Below are 22542 nucleotides of genomic sequence, written 5' to 3'. Positions count from 1 at the left end.
TTCAAAGCTATACCAATATTTCAAGAAATTTTTAACCAAGGCTTAAATTAAAGGAAAGTGTCAAATAAGTACTAACATTTTTTGTTACACACACAACAAAAATCTTCTAAAAAAAAAAACATTTTTTGTTACATAAAGCCATTCTTAAAAAGTTAATTCCAATTAGTTTAACTGATAAAGTTTCTGATAGTTGAATAAGAGATCTGGAGTTCAATTCCCGCCTACACCAAAAACTGATTGTTGTCTTGGTCTGATAACAAAAAACCATCATCAGAGCAAATGCCATAAATTAAAACTCTAATAAATAAATAAAAAGTCATTCTAAAAAAAAAATTCTGAACTTACTTAATTCGTGTATATACGTTCCTCTTTTTCTTTTTCTTTTTTTTTTTTTTTTTTTTTGGTTACAGTAAATGAAGGGGACAAAATTATCATAGTGGGATCGAACCTGTGGCCACTCAAATGAGAGAGCCCACTTGAATCCAGGCCCAGGCCCAGGCCCATTTCTGTGAGGAGTTGGTAGTTGATTTTTTTTTTTTTTTTTTTTTTTTTTTTTTTTTTTTTTTTGGGGGTAGTTCTACATCATTTCTTAGAAAATCAAGTCTCGACCAAAGTCAATATCCAAGTCAAAATCAACTAAACTAACATCAGCATCAGCCTGATAAAATAAATTTTTCATCTAAAAAAAGCTTGTTTATAATTATATTGGTTAGGTTGAAACGTGAGTCATTTTGGCCCTTTTGGCCGAACTGACCACTAATTCAATCAAAGCTGAGGCAATTGTATCGTGCCCACTAATTAAGATTGGAAATTTTAATTTTTAAAGCAATTTTAGAAGAATGTAAAGCTCAAATTTTGTGCGTAATACTACGAAAATTTTTGCAGCCGTAACTAATTTCATACACATTTTCACAACTATTCTGTGATTGACTTGCACTATTATAGCTTATGGTCCTCCTGGTTTACCATATATGGTTGTGTTCATACTTTGGTTGACTTTCTTATCACTTCGATTTTTGGAGGGTATTATAAGTTCAGCACTGAAGAATGGTAGGTTGCATCCTTCAAGTACTCTATTTTCCTCATTAATACTTTGACTTTTGAGACTTGAGTCATGTGTTTCCGTCTCGGTTCAGTTGCTTTTCAGATTGCCAAATGGACAAAATGTGGCACCCATAAGTGTGGCCACCCATAGCCACCTGAGAAAATTTTCCAAAACCATGCGTTTGACATAACTATACCAGAGATAGCCTTGGGTAGCCACCTTTTGTAGTTTCAGGAAAATTAGGTTCTTTGAAACTTTTAAAAGCAACCCCTTAGTGTTCTATTTGATTATCAAATTTAGTATTCTGATGTGATAAATACAGAGGATCCACTATTGTGGCAACTGTAAATCACAGAACATACTAATCAAGACAATAATCAAAGTATACTAATCAAAGGAGAGTGAAACTGATTGAAAGGCTAATTTGCATGGATGGCTCTGATTATCTGAATGTAAAATATTTTTGTCTTTTTGTAAATTATTGACTTTCTCTGCATGGGGAAAGGGATAGTGTGTTTTGCTTTCTGGATCTGGGATAGAGGACATAGTAGTCAAACTTTCCAGAGACTTCTCCAAGGAGATCAACTTCTGGATCTCCTGCTTCATATCTTTCTTTAAGAAGCTGCTGAGAAGACTTTTTCTTTCATCTTTTTTGCTTTTCTTCAAAGACTTCTTCTTCTTCTTGGCAATCAATATAGTCACAAACATCCCACCATATATGGCCAGAGGATGATTTTCCTTCATAGCAAGGTTTTTCATCTTCTCGAAATGCTTTGATTTGAAGACCTTCAAGACCTTCATATGAGACTGGTTGGATCATAGCCGTAGGAAAGACTGTCACTTCTTCTTTTTCTAGTATGACTATCATAAATCTAACTTCAACCTCACCATTTGACACATGCACACAGATTATGAAAATGTGACAAAGTTTTGCGTCCATAGATTTTGAATAATGTATGTTCTCCAATACTATGTGGGGCATGGATGCCCAAAATGGTCAACTATGCAATTAATGGTGAACAACCGTATGTATAGATAAAGAACATAACAGCCTTATATATTTCTGTGGTACTACCAAGTTCTTCCAATAAAGAAGAATCTTGGGGGCTTTTTTCCCCCCCAGGTTTTATTAAAATATCAAGATTCCAAATTTTTAAAATAATATTTCAAACTTAAAACTTCTTTATTAAAACTAATTTTTACTATGTAACCTTCAAATTATAACATAGTATATTATCACAATATCCACTTAATATTTTTTAGTTAATTCAAAAATAAAAATGCCATACCATCTTTAAAAAAAAATTGAGACATACATAAAAAATAAAAAATAAAAATAAAAAATCAAGTATATAATTGTAAGGTCACAATTTGCACCCAAACCCAAAAGTAAGAATGAGATAGGCCCAAAAAGTCTAATACAATGAAATTTGTAAAGAGTGAGCTGAAAATCTAGGTTCTAGTGATGTTAAATAACAAAAATGATGGGCTAGATTGCAACATCATGGACATTGGATTGTTTATGTAACAGAAATTATCCTCAGACTCAAGCCGAGGATGATAGATATTATCTTTCACTCTTTCAAAGACAGATTACAATTATAGATGCTAACGTGTACAGTGTTTTCTCCCTTTTTTCTCCGATCCCCCTCCCTGAATGTCTTCCTTTACTTTTTATATCATCCCCCTTCTTCTCCCCCTCTTCCACGCATGGATCAGATTACTAATTTAAATACTTATCCCATCAACCTATCCCTGAAGTCTTTGGAAGTAGCTGTAAGGCTGAATCCTGATGCTCAAGCATCACTTCTCCATTAATGTGGCCAGAGAGTTAGCTACAAAGTATTCAATGCGGTGGTAACAGCTTTATCTTACATATTTCGTAGCCCTTCTTCTTATCTTACACATCCACCATGCCTACCCTTACTTATAGGATTTCCTAGAATATCGCCTTTGGTCGCCAAACAGCCCTTTCCTACTCTTCCTCGGACCACCTTCTTGGATAACCTTGATCAAACCTCGCTTCTTCATCCTTCTGTGCTGCCTCTTGGGTTGATATTCCCACATCCTCGGACCATTCAGTGTTCTCGGATTGGGCCTCTAGCCCAACACGTATTCCTAGGCCCATTGACCCCACAATGATTATACTATTAATACTTCTAAGTTTTTTTAAAATTTTAAATATTCTAAATTATTTTTTTGAATATATCACATTTAAATTAATCTCTTAATTGATATATGAATGGACTATATATATGTGTGTAAATGAAACCTAGCACAAGAAAAATTACATTTACAATATATTTTCTATGTCAATCAAATTTTTTGTTTAATAAATTAATTAATTATATCTTTATATAAAATAATTTTGGAATTAACTTTGTCTTCATTATTTTATTTTAATATAGTCCACTTAATCCAAAATCTTGGACGTCCTCATCCATTTATTTTAAGCAAAAACGTATATCTAAAGTTATAATTATCTATACAGTAAAGAAAAACAACAGGCAAGAGCACTAGCACTAGGCGTGCTATGCCAAGTGCCATTTTATCACACCAAAACTTACTTTATCAATTTTAGCACATTATTCTATAATACACTATACATCACATCTTCTATTTAAAAATTATACCACATAATAATAATAATAATAATAATAATAATAATAATAACTCATCTATATTAAAAAATTAATAAAATAAAAAACCAAACCAATTCCAAGCACGAATGTCCATCACCCCACCACCATCAGGCATCACCCCACAACCCTTCACCACTATCATCACAGCCTACCGCCTAAGACACCAAAACCACCGCAAAACCCATCCTAAAACCAAAACACAAACAACATAAGGCAAACAAGAAAAAAAAAGAAAAAAAAGAAAGATAGATAGAAGAGAGAGATATCGATGGCCGCTGGGGGTGGCTTCGCCGGTGTGCAGGAGAGGGAAACCACCGCAAAAAGCCGTCAATCTCAACCCCACCATCGCTGGAAACACCAATCTCAACCCAAAAAAAAAGGTTTTCTAGAAGTGTGAGAGAAGAGAGAAAAAAAATATAAGAGGGAGAAGAGAATTCCAATCTTAACCCGAGAGAGAGAGAGAGAGAGAGAGAGAGAGAGAGAGATGGCCTAGTGAATCTGTCCGTGTGAAAGAAGAGAGAGAGAAAAAAATAAATAAATAGTGAAGAGAAAAGATAGAATAAAAAATTATTATTTGATTTTACAACATGCTACAGTACCATTCTATTAATAGTAGAATTGTACTGTGTTGCAAAAAAATTGACACATTTAATAAGAAGTGTTTTTGGTGTATGGTGTGTCAAATTCTAAAATTTTAGCATTTTTCAGCATTTAGTTCATCTGACGTCAATGCTCATATTATCTTCTAATTCAAAATTCATATATGTGTGTGTGTGTGCGTGTGTGTGTGTTTTTCTATAAAAAAAAAGATATTCAGTATTGTTAAGTCATCCCACATCGGTAAGGTATAATATTGAGAAAGGGTTTATCACTTGCTCCGCGACACTAATTGCCGCAGTTTTGGTGTTGGCGTGTGAGTGTATTCCTTTATCTCATCCCTTTCCCCTATATATATATGTGTGTGTGTGTGTGTGTGTGTGTTTTTCTCAACAAAAAAAAAAAAAAAAATCCTGTGCCATATTAATTTTGGTAGACATCATCAGATTAACGGATGCTTTTTTTTTTTTTGTACAAAATATTTTCTAGTGTAATAATCTTTTATGCCATAATACGGCAAAATATTTTCTCTAAAAAAATTTATAAAAAATGGCAAAAGATTGTCAGTTACCGTGTTTGAGGTTTATGAAAAAAGAATGAAATATAATGAATACTTTACCCAAAAAAAATAAAAAAAATTAATTGAATGAAAATGATTTAATTCTTCTTCTTTTTTTGGAATAGTTCGATAGTTAGGGGAGAGGGGGATTTGAACTTGACCATATCTCTCTGATTAAGTGAAATAATCCTAATAATGTGATTTGGAGTTATATAAAAAATGAATTAAAAATAAGAAATGTATAATATCACCATGGATAAAATTGTTATTTCATCTTCATTTATGATTTAACAAAATTCATTTTATTGTACTTAGGAAAAAAATTACATTTACAATATATTTTCTATGTCAATCAAATTTTTTGTTTAATAAATAAATTAAATATATCTTTATATAAAATAATTTTGGAATTAACTTTGTCTTCATTATTTTATTTTAATATAGTCCACTTAATCCAAAATCTTGGACGTCCTCATCCATTTATTTTAAGCAAAAACATATATCTAAAGTTATAATTATATATACAGTAAAGAAAAACAACAGGCAGGAGCACTAGCACTAGGCATGCTATGCCAAGTGCCATTTTACCGCACCAAAACTTACTTTATCAATTTTAGCACATTATTCTATAATACGTTATACATCACATCTTCTATTTTAAAATTACACCACATTAAAATAATAATAATAATAATAATAATAATAATAATAATAATAATAACAATAACTCATCTATATTAAAAAATTAATAAAATCAAAAACCAAACCAATTCCAAGCACCAATGTCCATCACCCCACCACCATCGGGCATCACCCCACAACCCTTCACCACTACCATCATAACCTACCACCTAAGACACCAAAACCACCACAAAACCCATCCTAAAACCAAAACACAAACAACATAACAAAAAAAAAAAAAAAAAAAAAAAAAGATAGAAGAGAGAGATATCGGCGGCCGTTGCTGGTGGCTTCGCCAGTGTGCAGGAGAGGGAAACAACCGCAAAAAGCCGTCAATCTCAACCCCACCATCGCTGGAAACACCAATCTCAACCCAAAAAAAAAAAAAAGGTTTTCTAGAAGTGTGAGAGAAGAGAGAAAAATATGTATATAAGAGGGAGAAGAGAATTCCAATCTTAACCCGAGAGAGAGAGAGATGGCCTGGTGAACCTGTCCGTGTGAAAGAAGAGAGAGAAAAAATAAATAAATAGTGAAGAGAAAAAAATAGAATAAAAAATTATTATTTGATTTTACAACATGCTACAGTAACATTCTATCAGTAGAATTGTACTGTGTTGCAAAATGACACATTTAATAAGAAGTGTTTTTGGTGTATGGTGTGCCAAATTCTAAAACTTTAGCATTTAGTTCATCTGACGTCAATGCTCTTATTATCTTCTAATTCAAAATTCATTTTATTGTACTTAGGTTACCAAATTTCCTTTTTCTTTTTTCTTTTTTATAAAACATTAGCAAAGCTTCTTAAGCTATTCATCTACGCTTGTATAATAATGTATGCATACACCTGCTTATATAACCTATGTTGAGTTACAGATTTTAATTCATCTCAAAAAATGAGAGTTATAGGCTTATAGGTTTTAATTAAGGTCAAATAAGGAAACGTCATAATTTTTGCAAACGAGTTCATAATTTATTAAAAACTTCCACGTGCAATTTTTCAGTTGGCTTAAGCTAAATAGTGGATGTGGTATTAGTCTTATCCAATTTGCTTGTCATTATTTGTGACATGCCAGTTAGTACAACCCCCGATTACATGGCCAGACCCTGTTTGTTCTTTTGTTGACATTCTTTCAAAACTCTTTCAAAACCCTTCTGATTCTTACAAAGTTAAAATAAACTATTTAATATCTCTCCAAGAATTTTCCTTTATCTCAGATGATGAATATTTTATAATATTATTGATTTAATAAGATTGATTCAAACTCTCTCGGTTGAAAACAATATCAATTGAGTTACAAAATTTTCTGCATAAAATTAAGAGAATTGATACGTCTACAATATTTTCACAACAAATTTTAAAATACAAATTATTATTAATTCTAATTTAAAACCCACCATTGAAATTATTTTTTTACTCACCAATAATAGCGAGTAGGAACTTGTCGATAAGTCATTTTTTTTCATAACACTAGAGTAGTATATGATGTTTTAGGGCAGGACGGCTAGGTAATAAAAGGGACGAACTTTGCAGAGACAGATTTAGCATCCTGATTGATAGGCAGTTGAGAAGGGCCAAGCGTGTAACAGTAGAAAAGAAAGGTTGGTCTGTCTAACAATTACTGACCCTTTTGGTTAGAACGTTTGGTTGGTCCTCATAGATTTGCATTACAGTCTCAGCCGGTATTCCCTCACATGGGCATTTCAAATCTACCGGTCAATCCAAACCAAAATGCCCCATTTGACTACCTCATTGAATGGTACCAATTTTGCTCACCCAAAATGTAACCTACACGTGTCCTGACACTCTTAAAAAGCATGGCCCATATATTATAGTTCTCTGGCCTTGTGCTATGTACAAATATAAGAACCTCTTGCTACAGAAGAGTTTTAATTTTCTCTTTGTTTATAATACCTCTTCTACTCTCTATATTTTTTTCCTAGCTCAACTCACTTAGACACACAATACCCCATTTAATCATTGAGTGATGATATTTAGAGCAATGCATTTCATGGAAAGAGCTCAAAGGGCACCAAAGGGCTTATTTCAAATGAAAGATTTCATGTTTCAAGGTTTCCGGGTAAGTCACTCACCATATATAGTCTCAACTTTCAAAGCTTTTTGTTATTCTGGTCTTCCTCTGTTTTTTTTTATAATGGTTCTTAAATATGATGAATATATAAGCATGGACAAGGGCTATTTTTCTCCTTTAAGAGTTATGTAAAACTTTACCTAGTTGTTTGTGGATGTTAAAATATATTGCTTTCTTCGTTGAACAAAATTGTTTATGTAATGCGTTTTGCTGTTTCTCTTATGTATACAAGGCAATACGTGCCCTTTAATGTGTTAGGACTAAAGTCTCTGTTTTTTATAAAAGTTAGGCCTAAAGTCTCCCTCTTCCCTTAAGACTGACTTTTTATGTGTACTTTCGTTGATCATTTCGAGGTTATAATTTAAGTTCAGAGTAGTATCTACTTTGTAGTAAATGTGAACTCTATTTCTCATGTTAAGACAAATACAACCACACCCTCACAAGTCTCTGACCTTTAACTTCAAACACACTTTAGTTTTTAGGTTGTCGAGAAGGGTTGAGACATGCATTGTAGAGAATATATATATATATATATATATATATATATATATATATATATATATATATATATATATATATTTTTTGTTAAGAATATTACAAGTTTTATAAATTAATGTGGTAATTTTTAAACACAAGATAAAAAGTGATTCAAAATTTTGCTTACTAAATTGTTGATGTAGGACTAATTACACTCCATTTGTAAGTTGTGTTTAGTAAAATTTGATAGTAATTTGTGTTTTAGCACTAGGAACCGATGAGAAGGTGAAGAAGGGTTGTTTGAAGATAGCATATTTCAACATTTAGCAACTTGTTGCTCAGGGATTAGGGAAATATGGTGTTTCCTATTTCATCTGTAATAATTTTTGTTTCCCATAGCTTGAATTTTTTTTTTTAAATGGTAAAAGGCTTCATTAAACAGAAACTAGAGATAAATTAAAATTACACAAAGTCCTAAACAAATCGAGTGGTTCTTCAAGACGCTCAAATGGATTTGATTGATTACTTTATGCTTGAACAAGTGGATCTACATACCTATTGGCTTTGTTATGTGTGTGACAACTGACAAATGTCAAAATAACAACGAGGGATACAAAAATCCAGAAAAAACCATATTCAATCTAGGATAGAAATAAAAATATATAAAAGCTAGTGTAACCAATAAATTATATAAAAAAAAATTTAGCGGCTCAATGATTAGAAAAATGTAATACAATAATTATGAAAGCAGGTTTACCTTTTTCAGAACCCCCAAACTCAAAGGAAAAAAAAACAAAACAAAACAAAACAAAAAGAAAAGAAGAAATTATTATTACATTTGTGGTGTAATTGACGAAAAGTTGTAAAGGAAAACAGAATGTTTTGTAAAATGTATGTAACACATATGGGACATGAAATGATGTCTAACATAGTATCTATTTTTCCTCCATTTTATGTAATATTACGATATAGAGTTTATTTGGATACCGTTTATTTGCTGAAAATTTATTGTTGAAAATGCTGTAACAAAATATTTTTTAGACGGCAAAACTTGTTCACACATTTTTGTATTTTCGCTAGTCCATAAACAGTACCATAAGACCAACCAAAAATTACAAACGCGACTTCAACGCGTAAAACTTAGCTCTCAAATGAACACTCAAGTTCCAATAGCATGGAAAGACACTCAACACGTGTTTGGCGTAAGTCCCAAGCTTGACCCACCAAAAATACTTGATTGAGATCCAAAAATATTCATAGAATAGTATTAATAGGAGATAGTATTTCATCCGTCATGCGCATACAAAACTTTTGCATAATAACAGTACAGGGGATTGAAAAAGATTGAATATTGAAGCATTTATAACATGCCCAAATCTAACGTGCCACCCAAAACTAGCTACTGTATCCGTTGCCCACCAACCAGCTTGATTATATTTTCAGTATTATGTTTGAATTTCTATGTACATTACCAAGATAATGGTTGAAAGGACAATAATTCACACACCAAAAGATATAATATTTGTGACGAAATAGCTACAATGTCTCTATTTTGATTGCAGAATTAAAATCTATGCAGAAATATTTTCAAAGCACATATGAGCATGCAACACCAAAAGATTCCCGTATATAGCCAAATTAAATGAATCAGTGTGACACTTTAAAAAATATAATAATTTTTTGGGTAAATTATACTATATCATGAGGTTTTGATTAATGCTAACCAAGTTCAAAATATTTCAAAATTAGTCAGTTTGATTCCTAAATCTAACTTGGTTTCTAAATCCAACTTAGTCCCTAAACAATTAGTTATTTTTTCTTAACTGTTTTAAAGATTAAACTGACTTTAGAAATAAAATTGGTTAGTTTTGAAAAATTTTGTACATAGTTAGCATTAGCTCAAATCTGAAGGATGTAGATAGAATTTTATCATAATTTTTTATTAAAAAAAATCCAACTTTAGTACTTAACAGCCAATTTTTTAGTACAATTTTAAATTCCTTTTTCTTTACGTCTTTTCCTTTTACTCCTATGAGTACGGTTCGCTATTATCATAGGCATGATTGGATTATTAAATGTTTAATTTTTTATTAGAACCAGAAAAAATTGGAAACATCGTTTGGAATAAAATATTAATCAAAATAATGATAAAAGAACTAAATGGTCAAAGAAGTTGTAGCACAACCTACCAAAAATTTGTCTGCGACAAGTCAACCATCTACCAATCTTATGGTTTATGCAAGACTGGTAGTTTGAGTTGAGGGTCAGATATGAGTCTAAGGACTTTTGGTCAAACATTATAATAGCTCCATACAACCATAACTATGGTCTTACTCTTAGACAACAAAACCACAAAATAATATAGAGAATTAGAAGTTTTGTTACTTAGCCCAAAAAAAACTGTTAAACTTGTTTTGGGTACATAAACATTCATGGCTAGCTGATCTTTAAATGTTAACTTATTTTGGGTTTTCTGGGTTTTCAAACCAAAATTTATTTATTTTTCATATATATGTATGTGTAATTTTTCAATGGTCATGTTATAGAAAAGTCATATAGGGTTGTTAAAGTCTTGAGGTTAGTGCTTTTTGATGGAGGAATTCCAAATTAATCAAAGGTTGAGTAATTAAATATATGGGAGTGGAGAGCAATAGTTATGACTGTTAGTTTTGTAGATATAGTTCAAAAAAAAAAAATTAGTTGTACCCCATTGAATATTGTTGGTATATAAAGAGAGTTGAAGGTGCAATTAGGTATGAACCTCAAGTTAATTAATTTCTTTATCTTCCTCTGTGGGTGCATTGATCCACATGAGATAGAAATTTAAGAAAAAGACAAAAGCTTGAGGTACTCCGTGTATTTAGCTATGTATAACATGGAAGAACTTTCACGGATGAAACTTTACTTTGGCTGGGTTGTTTTAGCATGTTCCAACGGCCCTTTTCATCTCCTATCTTTTCAATTTTCTTCTGTTCCAAACATACTTATTGAAAAAGAAAATAATGAGTTAAATTGATAGGAAGAGATTTCAATTCTATCTTCTTCGACTTTCATCTCAACAATGGTGAGTAAAAACTCTTCCACTCTCCTTTTTTTTTTCCCCCTTTTTCTCTTTCTCTGAATTTTTATAGTTAGTGCAATATAGAATTGCAGCCTCTCCTATGGGTTTTGTATTTCATATTTTTAGAGGTTTTGCTTTTCTTTTTTTTTTCTTTTTTTGTGTGTGTAATTTGCTCAATGGTTAGGCTACATGATGAAGATATAAGCTCCGTTTGGATCACGTTTTGGCGTTCGTGTTTCTGCGTTTTACTTTTTTTTTTTTTTTTATCAATACCTCTTGCACTGTTCATGAGATATGAATAATGCATTAAGGCAAAGTTACAGTGCTAAACAGTGTTTTCAGTAGTAAACAGTAACTCAGAAATTATTTTTTCTATTGTTTTTAGCAATAAATTTTTAATTTTCAACAAAATAAGCGTTATTCAAACACATACTTAGTCTTTTCCGTCTCTTAAAACCCTCAATCTTTCATGTGAGTGAAATTCGATCGAACTCTTTGCTACAAAGCACAACGAATAGAGACTTACCTGATTTTGCAATTATTGGTGGCTTTGAAATGATTGCACTATCAATTTTGGACTTGAGCTCAAGTCATAGAGCTGTTGAAATAGGCCCATCACTGGGCCATGCTGTCATAGGATGATGTGGACTGTTGAGGTTGAGTTTCTCTTCTTAAGGTCATGGAATGGGCCAGCAAAAAGCCCACCAATAGAAGTTTTTTTTAATTCCAAAGAGGAGAAAGGAAAATTCTAACTAATAACCTATAAGCTTGGTTCCTAATCAATCTAGCTATCCCTTAAGATCTACAATTAGGCAATATAATGAAATAGAGAAGCAGTACATTATAGATTATAATAAAAAAGGAAATAGGGGATGGGCCCTTGTGTATGGGCCCCATTAATAAATAAAGCAGTAGTGAAATTAGTGCCCTTCTCTCCCTCTAGGCCCATAAGAGGCTGGGGAGTTGGATCAGGCCTGAGTGTGGCCCAAACCTGAAATCATTTATTAGAATTTCATGTTGGGCATTCAGTTTTTATAGCCCAATCCCAGCCCAATTGTTTGAACTTCGGGTCAGGTTGAGCGATCACTACTCACTACAAAGCCTCAAATACGAGTATCATTTTGTAGATGAATACACATTTGATGGCAATTCTAGATTCATAATTAACTTCTTCAAGAATAGTATATATCTTGGCTTGCAGGTTTCATAAAGTTCAGCTAACATTGGAAGTTCTAATGAGAAATATAAAGCCCAAAAAATGTTAGCTAGGCTATTTTTCTATGATATAATTGTATTTAGGTATATGTACCATTCAAATACCACAAATTATAGGGGGCCTGACATAGTTTTTTTTTATAAAATACAAACATACAACAACACGCCAACTCTAAAACTGCTAGCGGCAATTAAAGTTATGGAGCTGTTGATATACCCACACACACCAAGCAAACTAGGCGACGTGGGACAAAGCCCACACACAAGGACCTGACATAGTTGATAGTTATACTTGTGACAAAAATTAAAGCTTTGTAGTTGTTTGTACTTTGTAGGCCTCTTTTATATTACAAATTACATTTTTTACCATTTACATGCATTTCACGTAAAAGATTTATGATATGAGAATAGTTTTGAGATGTATGTATATGTAATAAAAGATGCTGTTTCTCTATATTTACTACATATATTGAGTTAAGAACTTACTAATATAAGATTTCTGGTGTGAGCATATTACGATCTTTGTTGTATAAAAATATTTTATTACTAGTTTACATGCATTAACTAGGAAGAAATGCAGTTAAATTATGACCATTTGTTTAATCAATAAGTATCGTATATTAGCCCATGGCCATGATGAGATTTCATGTGAATCGGTTAGTTGTTGAATAAGAGATCATTTGTATATATTTCAGAAAGAACATATTGCTATCTCACGTGAAAGCTAATCACTTTAACCTAATAAGACAATATTGATAATTCACAAAGGCTAAGTAGAGACATGATAAACAAACAAACAAAAACTAGTTCATCTTTTATTGAATAGAGATAGAGTCCTAGTATTGATATCTGTTTTAAAAGTCTAGAATTCTATTGATTTATAATACACCCTTGAAAGAACTATAGTAGCTCCGATCAGAATCCTATAAGCCTTGCAACTTTGAGACCACACTTCACTGCAAAAATTATACAGCACATTAAATCTCTTTAATAAAAATGAAGAAGATAAAATATAGAATCCTCTACATATAAGTGGAACAAAACTTCTGTTTGGGATATGACATTAGAATTGTGACTGTTAAGTGTTAACTGTAGTAGTCAATAGACTCAATCCCAATCCTTGATCCATGCTTATTTGAATTTGCAACTAAAACATTGCTTGTTTCAAGAAACTTTACGAGGGATACAGGTGCTAGCTTTAAGAGTGGTGAATACTGCTGATACAATAAATTTAGAGATATAATTATTTTCATAATGACATAACTTATTGCCATTGGTTTATATAAAAGTAACGTCAATAATAACTCCATATGAAAGTAATATTATACATTGCTCCTATCACAACTTTTGGCTTTAAATGCCAGTTTTTTTATTATTTAGTTTATTTTTGCTACTGTTCAATTTATTTTTACTACTATTTATGGATTCCACTATTCTATTTCAGTTATCTTTTAATTTTATTTACAATACTTTTAGTAAAAAGTTTTCAATTTTAGTTAAATAAACTGTTTTCAAATGAACTCTAAGTCGTGAGAAAAATTGTATCTCTAACCTTACTTATACTTAACTCATACTTAAGTCACTACTTTATATGAGTGGACATGATCATTCCACATCTTTCCCATGCAATAGATTAACTTCATGCATTTCAAAACAATATGTAGAATAACCATACCTTTAAATGAATACTGAATATCCTTTACCTCAGCATCTAAGGTGTATGCATCTTGATTTATATTTCTTATTCCAGCTTTGACTACTTCTATCTTCTTTCTCAGTTTGTGATTTTAAATTCTTTGAACTTTTAGCAAGTTACTTGAGATGTTACAATTTTCTTGCTCAGGATTTTCACCATTGTATCACTGAGATAGTTCAACACAACTTTATGCACCAACGGAGTTTAACAGTTCGAAGTACTTTCGGCTGTAGGCTGTACTCGATTGCACCACTTGGTCTACTACAAGTAAGTGGTTTCCTCTACTTTCTTGTTAATGTATTTGATAGTGCATGGTTTACTAAAATCTTTATTTTCATGTTGCAATTAAAAGTTCTAGTTCTATGACGTAAATATTCCAATATAGAACAATCAAACAGCTAGCCTATATATGTACACCTCAACATAGCATTTGATACGTAGGGGAAAACTTAGCAAACCAATTACCATGCATGTTCAATGGAAATGCTGGAAGCTTCATAATTTTGTTTCACTTCCTAGTTTGTGATTTATAATGATGATGAATGACTAGCTAAACAATAAATCAATCCCTTGTCCATGATGACTAGGGCATACTGCAAATGAGTGTGTTTTTTGGAAAACGAATCTTTGTGGAGTAAAATACTTGAAAATTTTAAGATTCAAGAATGAGTTGTTTGAATATTTGGACATTGGGATCTTTTCTGTTCTTTTTTTTCTTTTGAACTTTTGTGTTTATTTGTTGATATCCAATGAGAATTGAAGTATTAAAAGATTAGTGTGTTGTAAAAGAAGATTACTGTGCTATTAGGAATGTAGATCAACGTGTTTGGAAATATGGGAATAATTTGGAAGTCATCGAACAATAAGAAATAACTTTCTATGTCAATTTCTTTTGCTGAAAGAAAGAGATTCTTTGAAAAGTTGAATAGAGAGGTCATCCAGAGGTCTAATAAAGACAATTAGATGCCACTGGAAGACTTGTTAGGCCACATAAAATATCAATGGAGAACAAAAGAATAAAACATTTGATTATCTCAAACACTTTGACAAAAATCAAGAACAACAGATAAAAAGACTCACATTGAAATTACAATTGTGGCCTGTAAACTGTAGTAGTCAATACCAATCCTCGGTCCCATGCTTATTTGAAATAGCAACTAAAACAGTGTTTGTTTCAAGAAACTTTATGAAGGATATAGGTGCTAGTTTTTTTACTTCTTTTCTTTTTTATAATCATATAGGTGCTAGCTATTTCTAAGAGTAGTGGATACTTATACAACAAATTTAGGTATATAATTTCTACAAATTAACTTATTGTAATATAATAAAAGTGGTGTCAATGATGAATCAAAATATTAGTAATATACTAACTTTGGTGTTCATATCACAACTTACAATCTTATTAAGTTATGAAAAAAGTTATACCTCTAACATTGCTCATATTTGTATAATTCATTAATTTATATGTGCAGACAAGATCATTCCACATTGTTCCAATGCAATAGATTAACTTCATGCATTTCAAAACAATATGTAGAACAACCATGTACCTTCAAATGAATACTGAACACCCTATACTTCAGCATCTTAAATATTTATATAGATTCTCATCTAGATCTATAAAACTACTTGTCAAGTTGATATAATTAGCTCAATATCATTTACATCACAAAATAAGCTTAATAATTACTAATTGGGTGTATGCATCTTGATTTATATTTCTTATTCCAACTTTGACTACTTCCTTCTTCTTTCTCAGTTCGTGATTTTAAATTCTAAGAACTTTCGCAAGTTTCTTGACATGTTATAATTTACCTGCTCAGGTTCACCATTGTATCACCGAGATGGTTCAACACAACTTTATGCACTAACAGAGTTTAACAGTTCGAAGTACTTTCGGCTTTAGGCTGTACTCGATTGCACCACTTGGTCTACTACAAGTAAGTGGTTTCCTCTACTTTCTTGTTAACGTATTTGATAGTGCATGGTTTACTAAAATCTTTATTTTCATGGTGCAATTAAAAGATCTAGTTCTATGACGTAAATATTCCAATATAGAACAATCAAACAGCCTATATATGTACACCTCAACATAGCATTTGATACGTAGGGGAAAACTTAGCAAACCAATTACCATGCATGTTCAATGGAAATGCTGGAAGCTTCATAATTTTGTTTCACTTCCTAGTTTGTGATTTGTAACGATGATGAATGAATAGCTAAACAATAAGTCAATCCCATGTCCATGATGACTAGGCCATACTGCAAATGAGAGTGTTTTTTGAAAAACGAATCGTTGTGGAGTAAAATACTTGGAAATTTTAAGATTCAAGAATGAGTTGTTTGAATATTTGGACATTGGGATCTTTTCTGTTCTTTTTTTTCTTTTGAACTTTTGTGTTTATTTGTTGATATCCAATGAGAATTGAAGTATTAAAAGATTAGTGTGTTGTAAAAGAAGATTACTGTGCTATTAGGAATGTAGATCAACGTGTTTGGAAATATGGGAATAATTTGGAAGTCATCGAACAATAAGAAATAACTTTCTTTGCTGTAAGAAAGAGATTATTAGAAAAGTTGCATAGAGAGGTCATCTAGAGGTCTTATAAAGACAATTAGATGCCACTGGAAGACTTGTTAGGCTACATAAAATATCAATGGAGAACAAAAGAATAAACATTTGATTATCTCAAACACTTTGACAAAAATCAAGAACAACAGATAAAAAGACTCACATTGAAACATACACATGGCACACGTATTGTATAACAAAAGTTCACAAGAATGCATGACAAGTCAAAGGAGTGATACTGCAAATTATTAGGGAAAACTCTAGTCACTTTGCAATATAGTGCAAAGTATGGGAAAATCACGTAAAACTCCTTATGTATACACATTCACACACAAAGTATGCTGAATCTATGGGTTCATATAATCAAGTTCTTTTTAGAGATCGAAGAGTAGAAATGTTATTATGCATGCACTGTAATTAAGTGTGCGTTTGGATTGGGCGTTATGCCCTATCCGCGTGTTCAGTGTTTTTTTAGTGAGTTTTATGGGTATTGTTCACGTACCACCAAACTCACTTTTTCACAGATTTTTAGGTAAATTTGGGTCCCATAGCATTATTCACACCTTTAAAACTTATTTTGCTACAGTGTTTTCAACAATAGATTTTCAGTTTTCAGTTTTCAGCAAATAAGCAGTATTGAAACACACCCTAGAACTAAATATAATAATTTTTCGACCTATTTTTTTTCTTCTAATTAGTTCTCTAGTAATTCCAATGTAGCCTCTATAACTCTTCTAGCCATGCACAACTCAACAAGCATTAAGTACTTGACCTAAACTACAAGAAATCTCTGCTTTTAGGATACAACACATTATCAACATCACCTTCATCAAATCCTTGCAATTGTGTATTTTCTCACTCTGATGCACATTTTACTTTCCTCTTAGCCTTGTACGTACCAAAATCAAATTACAGATGGTCCCATAGGTCTTTCTTACACATTAACCAAAATATCCTAAATAACTCCCCTAAGCATATGCGATGTAACTTCCAAAAGGAAACACTAAGAATCTGAAGAATTAAAACTGATATATCTTACATGAGAAAAGAAAATAAATGAAAAACTTAATTATTTCTATGAAGTACTAGGACTGATGAAGATTTGCAGTTGCAAGCAAGAAAATAACATCAAAATATATGTAATTAATTTATGTGCAAGCTATTAACGCAGTGGGGCAAGTATATTCAACTAAAATGGCTAGCTATATCTCTAATGGTTTGCTTGTTAACACCAACTAGTAGTAAAAAATGGTTTGCTTAGGCGAATTCAATATTTAAATGAATGTTTTTTTTTTGTTTTTTTAAGAAGGGAATGTTAATTAATTGACTGTGGATATAACTCTTAGTAAATTTAACCATCTTATTGTGATCAACTTCTCAAAACCACTAAGTCAAGATTGAAGAAGCAATTAATCTGGAGAAATTTGTCACTTTGAGAAGGGGAGTGTGGGAAATCATATGCATATTAGAGATATCATTGTGAGAAACTCTTCACAGGTGGATTTTTAAATCTAGACTTGGGGTAAAAATAACTAGTAGTAGAGGTTTGCGTAGGTGAATTCAGTACTTAATTGAATGTGATAACTTCTTTGGAAATTTATCCACCTTATTGTGATCAATACCTCAAAACAGTAAGATAAAAATTGAAGAAGCAATTACATAATCTGTAGAAATTTCTCACTTTGAGAAGGAAAGTGTGGAAACTTAGTGACTTGAATCAAATCTATAATGGGAAACCATGTGCATAGTAGATATATCATTGTGAGAAACTCTTCACAGGTGGATTTTTAAATCTAGACTTAGGGTAAAAATCTAGGCCAATGCTTGCAAAGCCTATAAAGTTTTCAATGGACATTGAAAATCTTTGCTCTTACAGGCTGAAGAAACATTGTTCCAATACAAAGATGTTATTATTCTCTTTTCATATATATTTATGTACCATGTCACCATTATAACGTGTGTTTCATTTTTACTAGACTTTTAACATGAGATATTGATAAACTCTTTTCGAGTTTTCATATATGACTCCCCATGGTTCAACCAACAGGTGTCTCTCAAATTTCATAGAGGACACAAACACCTCATCTATTTTTCTCTGTGGAAGATATTAGATATGTAAGAAGCAAAATAAGCCTTGACTAGGGTGCTAATTACACCTTAATATATATCACATTCGTAGATAGGAATCATCTTGGCTTTCAACGTTATGAATGACATGCAACATTTTGACCATCAAAACAATTGCTGAAATGTCAAATTGTACAAATTTAATTTGAAAAAGAATTGCCTTCAAAACCCACATTATATTGCTGCATAGAAACTTCTACAACATTTTGGGAGAGCATCAAATCACTATTAGTTTTCATGAAATGGAAGTTCCTGAAATATTTCTAGTCAACCTTTAATCTCTAGTCACTAAATATTCACATTATAGTCACCAAATTTCCTTCCCATTATATATTCCTTACTTGGAGTTATCATCCTTTACTTATCCAACCAATTCTTGACCTCGAATCATAATATATTGGGAACATAGAACATTTGTATCAAGTAAAAGCCTGATTATTCAATAGATCAGTGGAATTATCATGTCTTTCTGATGTTGGATTTTTTCAAGTTTTTATCCATTTCTTTAGCAGGTACATGATTGTCCAAAAGATAAATATGAAGAAGATGAATATAGGAAGAAAAAGGAAACACAAATAGAAAGATATAAACAAGAAATAAATGGATAAGTTATGCATGATTTGATAATCAAACTTGAAGGTATATATATAGCCATAGGATATAAAGATTAATAGAGGCACATAACTGTCTTCCTTGCATAATATAATAGTCAGAGAATGTTGCATAAACTGCATGCCATAAACTTAATTATCTTTGGATCTTGTCAACCTGAATAGCCATATCTTATATCCATGAAATGCTTGTGGTTGGAGGATCTTTGACGAATTGGTATAGACAATGTTTGAAGTGCTTTGATGTAAAAAAGAACTGAAATTTTTGGTATTCATTACTTGTTAAGCTAGATAGAAACATGATAACTGTAATTCCTTTGTGATATGAAAAAACATTCACACACTTCCATTCACATACAAACTATAATATTACAACCTTTCAATATTTATGTTTTGTAGTCTACAAGATATATAATAATACATCACCACAAATACAACACAATAGCCACGATAATAACAAGTGGAATAAGAATAGATAAAATACATAAAATGATAATAAAGCAAACCACCTAGGATAATTTCCATTAACTAACCAACTGCACTTAATACAAGCAGGTGGTTTGGAAATCTTATTCAATCTAATCATTGACAGGCCTCTTGGTATCACTTTGGTTGAAAGTGGAGGTCATGAGTGCAGACTCCCAGCCAGCCCCAAGGCCAAAACTCGAAGCAGTGATCGAAATCAACGGGTCAGCAGACACCGATGCAATCCCATTAGTAATAGTCTGTTGTTGGAATTGGTGTTGGGCAGCGAATGGCTCTTCATTGATCAATGAGTTCAAGAAGGAAGAGAACACATCATCAGAGCCATAATTAAAGTCCTCTTCATCTTCAGGGCTAAGTCCAGTGTTGTTGCTTGTCAATCCAATTCCACCTGAACCATCTGAGTTTGGCAAACTTGCATATCCACCATTGATAACAATCCCTGAAGCATGATAGTGATCCAAATTAGCACTTTGGAGGTACCCACTATCCTTGATGGTCATTATTCCACTGCCACTAGGAGTACTCTCTTCTACAACTGGAGAAGTGGCAGGACTAGAGTTGTTAGGTTTTGGGACAGTACGATTGGTTTTTGATGAAGAAGCTTTAGCATTATTATTTCCACCAGTGCCTCCAGAAGAGGATGAATCTGGGTTTAAAGGCTTGTGGGTTCTTGGATCTATGCCTTGGCTGATCAGCTTCTTGCTGAGGTGAGTGTTCCAGTAATTCTTTATCTCATTATCTGTACGTCCAGGAATTCTTCCAGCTATCAATGACCACCTATACAAATATAAAAAGAAAACCCAATTGAGAATTTGAGAGATATAGACTGAAACACAGAAAAAGAAAGAAAACCCAGTTCTAGGTTTTGGAGAAGAAACACAAAAACAGATTCATTCATAGAATGAAAAGAGAGAATACCATCAGATTACTATTACAAACTCACAAAAAACCTAACCCTAGTTAGAAATAGAAAACCCCACCCAAAAAAAACAGTGAAACCCTAGGAGCTATCTTACAAAAACAAAAACAAAAAAGAATCTAATATATATTGCTGAGAATGTTATGAAAGCCCAGAAGAACTGAAGTGGGTACTGTTATATATACCTATTGCCCAGTAGGCGATGGAGTCGAAGAATGAGATCTTCTTCATCAGGAGCGATCTGGCCGCGCTTCACAGAAGGGCGGAGATAGTTCATCCATCGGAGCCTACAGCTCTTGCCACAACGAAGAAGCCCAGCTCGCTTTGGCAGAGTTCGCCACCGCCCTTCACCTTCTTTCTTGATGTAATTGGAAAGAAGCTCATCCTCCTCCGGCGTCCACGGCCCTCTCTTCAGCCCCACTTTGCTGCAGCACGGTGTCGACTTTCCCGAACTCCCACCACCTCCACCTCCTCCTCCTCCTCCTCTTCCTGCTGATGATGACGATGATGGGTTTCTCATTTTTTTTTTTTTTTCTATGTTTGATTCTGTCTGTGTGTTTGAGTGTGTGTACGTGTATGTGTGTTTGTGTGAGAGTGAGAGATATGAGATTTGGGGTAATGGGTAATGGGGGTGCCTCTAATTTCTATGCCCCTATGGCTCTTTTGATGTGTGCTTCACAGTCGACAGAGATGAGGTGGAAATGACATTAACCTCTTTTTTTTTTTGGTTTTTGGGGTGACATTGATGATTGGTTTTTGGGTCTGTCTCGCTGTTTCTCTTTGTTGGGTATAAAAATTAAAGATGAGTTTTTTTTGTGAAGAATTCTATATATATTGTTTTTTGATGTATAAACTAAACAAGCAAAAAAAAAAAAAAAAAAACTAAACAAGCAAACAAAAAAAAACAAAAAAAAGATGGATATATAGATGAGGCTGTAAGTAGTGTTAAATGCGATGTGAATATATATATACTTGACCTACGCGCCTCTGAGGCGAGTTTCTTCACGCGTTTTAACTTTTTCTTGTTTAATTTAATATTTATAATTTAGAAAAATATTATTTTCATAATAAATTTTAAGTAGTAGATTGTTATTTGTTACTTGCTGTGTGACCTGTAAGCAAAAAAATAATTTTAGTTGTAGATTCAAATTAAAAACTTGTAACAATCTAGAAATCTACCATTTAAAATTTATTCTAAAAATATTATGAATGTAACACTTAAAATAATCTATTTTTGAATATTTTTTTAAATAAAATAAATAAATAAGTGGGAATATTGGATTTTGGGATGCACAATATTTTGCATAGTTTATGAATTTTCTCTCTTACCAAAAAAATAAAAATAACTTCTTAATTTCACTAATAACAATAGATGACATACAATACAAGCCTTACTTGAAAATTATTTTATTTCCATTAAAATGGACCGAATATTTTTTTCTTCTAAAATTGACTGATTTTAAACTTTAATAATAGTTTTAATAAACAAGTACTAAGTTACTTGATGCCCTTTAATTGTTTAAATCAATTTATTTTAAACGCATCATCTTCGAGTGTTTGGTACACCTACTCAAACACACATTTTCAGTTTTTAAACAACATTAAACGCATTTTTATACACATTTTCATCCACACGTATTTCTATACATGTTTTCAAACACATATTTTTAAACACATGTACCAAACATCACAATGTCAACGCGTTTCATATTTTTCTAACATTTTATCCAAAAAAAAAAGAATAAAAAATGTGCTTAATAGTAA

General features: G+C 32.0%; 1 protein-coding gene and 1 long non-coding RNA gene across 2 annotated transcripts; one reads left to right on the top strand and one right to left on the bottom strand.

Annotated features, from left to right (window-relative positions):
- The first annotated feature begins 7379 nt into the window (after positions 1–7379).
- On the top strand, positions 7380–21601 carry LOC142607401 (uncharacterized). The gene is made up of 4 exons (XR_012839319.1): positions 7380–7602; positions 14211–14330; positions 15887–16003; positions 19966–21601. It is a non-coding gene; the product is annotated as an uncharacterized LOC142607401 (long non-coding RNA).
- Positions 19677–21298, bottom strand: LOC142607400 (transcription repressor MYB5-like). Its single transcript, XM_075778870.1, has 2 exons — positions 20964–21298; positions 19677–20636 (listed from the first exon to the last, which is right to left on the bottom strand). The coding sequence occupies exons 1-2, from the start codon at positions 21296–21298 to the stop codon at positions 19952–19954; spliced, it is 1020 nt and encodes a 339-aa protein (XP_075634985.1). The 3' UTR covers positions 19677–19951.
- Positions 21602–22542: the final 941 nt, after the last annotated feature.

Source organism: Castanea sativa, chromosome 8 (assembly GCF_040712315.1).
Source record: "Castanea sativa cultivar Marrone di Chiusa Pesio chromosome 8, ASM4071231v1".
Lineage (NCBI taxonomy): Eukaryota > Viridiplantae > Streptophyta > Magnoliopsida > Fagales > Fagaceae > Castanea > Castanea sativa.
The sequence above is the reverse complement of the archived record's forward strand: the minus strand, read 5'-3'. Positions and strand labels throughout refer to the sequence as shown.